The following is a 2,989-nucleotide window of genomic DNA, read 5'->3' as shown; positions in this document are numbered from 1 at the left end:
TCTCAAACATCATTCAAAATAGATAAAGGAAAGTCAACCACTTGAATACTGGAAGAAATATAAAAGTTATTTGAAGTTTTCATATTGGTTTAAATTATTGAAGTAAATGGCTGGTTAAGTACAAAAATGCAGGCTATCACCAGAAACAGATGCGTCTGTCCTAACATTGATAACAGTAGTTTGAGAGAGTTTCCTGTCTATTGCTTAATTCTTGGTTGCTGTTCTCTGTCCTGTTCATTTGGCACAGGAAAAAGATGACCAATGCAAGGAAGGCATGATGAATCTATAAAACGCAGTACCATGCAGATAGGCAATCTACTAAATTGCATGTGTTACCACGTGTTTCAAGTTCTGCTTACAAAAACTATTCCAATAATACATTTTCTATATACTTTTTCTTGTGTCTGATTCTCTCTGTAACTAGAAAATTTTATGAACTTCTATTACCTTAAAAGGGATGGTTATATAACAGCTCCAGTGACTAAAAACAGTTTTTTAGTAAAAGATAAATGTGTGCATACAGTACATGTATATAAATGTAGTCTAAAAATGGATCAAATATGCTGCACAACTATATAAGCAAAGATCACAGTGATTTACTAATCATTGATTACTGCTCACATCAGAGCTTTTCAGCCAAGAATGTTTTACTTACCTTTCTTTTTATTGTCTTTATCATTTAAGATGCTACCAGCTTACAGCTCTCATTTGTCAACAACACGACAGCTGTGAGCAAAGAAGCAACAAGATTAATGACCTCAGCATACACGACGGTGCTCCTCCCTTTTGTCTACCTCATTATTTTCATTGTGGGTTTTCCTGCCAACGTGTTGGCTTTCTGGGTTCTGATCAGAAAAAATAAAATGACGTCATCAACTACTTTCCTGATCAGTCTGACAGTCGCCGACATCCTTTTGATCCTGATGCTGCCATTTAAGATTGCTTACCACTTCTCAGGAAACAACTGGATCTTTGGAGAACACATGTGCCGGCTAGTCACTGCTTCTTTCTACGGTAACATGTATGCCTCAATTCTTTGTCTAATGTGCATCAGCATTGACAGATACATCGCCTTGGTTCATCCCTTTGCATCTAAAGTACTCAGAAGCCAGAAAATAGCCTGCTATGGCTGCCTTGTGCTGTGGGTAGCCGTGATTGGTTCTATGATCCCATTTTACATGATTAATCAAACCCACAATATTACCACAATGACCATCACCACTTGCCATGATGCTCTACCATCTAATGACCAGGCATTCTTGTTTCCTTATGTCATAACCATTTTTGTTGTAGGATTTACTCTGCCCTCATGTGTCACACTGTTCTGTTATGGTTCAGTTCTCCGAACTTTAATCAGGAATAAAAAGAAATACTTATTTGCCGTCAAGATTACAGCTTTAATGCTGGTTATGTTTATTGTGTGTTTTGCCCCAAGCAACATTATTCTTGTCTTTCACTATTCAGATAAGAGTGGACATGAAAAGAAAGATTATCTGTACTATATTCATACGCTTAGCCTATCTGTCAGTTCCTTCAACAGCTGCCTTGACCCTTTTATTTACTACTACGTATCTGATGAGTTCAGATCCAAAGTTAGATCTGTACTGAAGTATAACAAAAAGTCATACAATATATCAAATCAAGCTACCAGCTCTTCATCACAACCAAAGTCTAAAGGAACCATAGCATCAGCATTAGATACATGCAGGTAATAGCCAGGCTGAGCAACTCTAACACATAAATGCATTTTAGTACTAAAAGAGTGTATGTTTTATAAAGAATATGATTGCTGAACAAACTTCAGACTACAGACCAACATGTGTAAATGCAGTCTTTTCTGTTCTAATTTGAGGAAGCAAAAAGTTGATCACCCACTGTAGCCTTAAGTGTCAAAGGAAGACTAGTAAGACTAAAAAAAATAAAAAAAGAAATAAAAGAAAAAATGGAATATGACCCTAATAGTATATAGAAGATATTAGTTTAATTACACATTTAATATATCTTAGAGATCAGTCTCTAGACATCACTCTAACCATAATGTATTCACCAATCAGCCAAATTATTAATTACTAGCCATGTGCGCCCAACTACGTTGCGCGTGTTAAAGTTGTCTGTGAAGGGCTCCCTGTTTAAACGCGGCTGCCAGTCGTGAACCGGGCCTTTCGTCGCACAGCATTATGATTTTTTATAAGGGAAACAAAATTACAAAACAAAACCCTTGGACATTGATTCGATAGAAACGGCCTACTCGGAATCACTGTCCGAATAGTAATTATGTGGTGGTGTAGGAGCATTTCTGCTTCTCTCCGTTCACAGTCCGTCTCATTTTCACGACGCTGTCATTTCCTCTCACGATCTCTTCTCAACCTTTCTCCAATCTCGCAGGTTGCTTTGTGGCAATCCAAAGAGTAAGGCAATATAGAAGGCAATGGTTATAAAAGGGGGACACATAGGTATCCAGGCTCTTTAAAGCATAAATAGGGATCACTTCACTGACATGTGAGCAAGCCAGGGTACAACTGTGAGACGCGCAGCACTCACCGGCTACAACGTAACAATAATAATTTCCGGAGCGTGCTGTTACGTTGTCATTCATTTTACCCACTGTCTTTCTTTCATTCATATGTTACGTAGGCACGTACCTTTTATCTTCGGCAATACCATTCTCTAACCAGGCCTCAGGAGCTAACCAGCGTAACACTGTCCACCACCCCTTTCGTTATTCCAGCACATTGTTGACATCCATGAGTAACAACAACGTACTAAACTGGAAGGAGGTCTACGCATGCGTGGAATTTGCGGACAAACAAAGATCAAGATCCAAATGAAGATTATATATAAAGATATCCATTCATCCACACCTCACTGTGTGCTCATTTTTCAGCTTTCTTTTATTGTCACATGAAAAGTATAATTTTTTGCACAAGGTGATTGTAGCTGCAGGTAATTAAGGCAGGATCAAGCATGAGTCAAACGTGTAGCAAAAGAA

The 2,989-nt window shown here is 38.1% G+C and overlaps 1 protein-coding gene across 1 annotated transcript; it reads left to right on the top strand.

The window, feature by feature from the left end:
• Positions 1-690: 690 nt before the first annotated feature.
• On the top strand, positions 691-1,868 carry LOC114660157 (proteinase-activated receptor 3-like). Its single transcript, XM_028812661.2, has one exon. It carries the CDS (start codon positions 753-755, stop codon positions 1,710-1,712), a length of 960 nt encoding a protein of 319 aa, XP_028668494.2. The 5' UTR covers positions 691-752; the 3' UTR covers positions 1,713-1,868.
• Positions 1,869-2,989: the final 1,121 nt, after the last annotated feature.

This window comes from Erpetoichthys calabaricus, chromosome 11, assembly GCF_900747795.2.
Source record: "Erpetoichthys calabaricus chromosome 11, fErpCal1.3, whole genome shotgun sequence".
In the NCBI taxonomy this organism is placed as follows: Eukaryota; Metazoa; Chordata; class Cladistia; order Polypteriformes; family Polypteridae; genus Erpetoichthys; species Erpetoichthys calabaricus.
The sequence above is the reverse complement of the archived record's forward strand: the minus strand, read 5'-3'. Positions and strand labels throughout refer to the sequence as shown.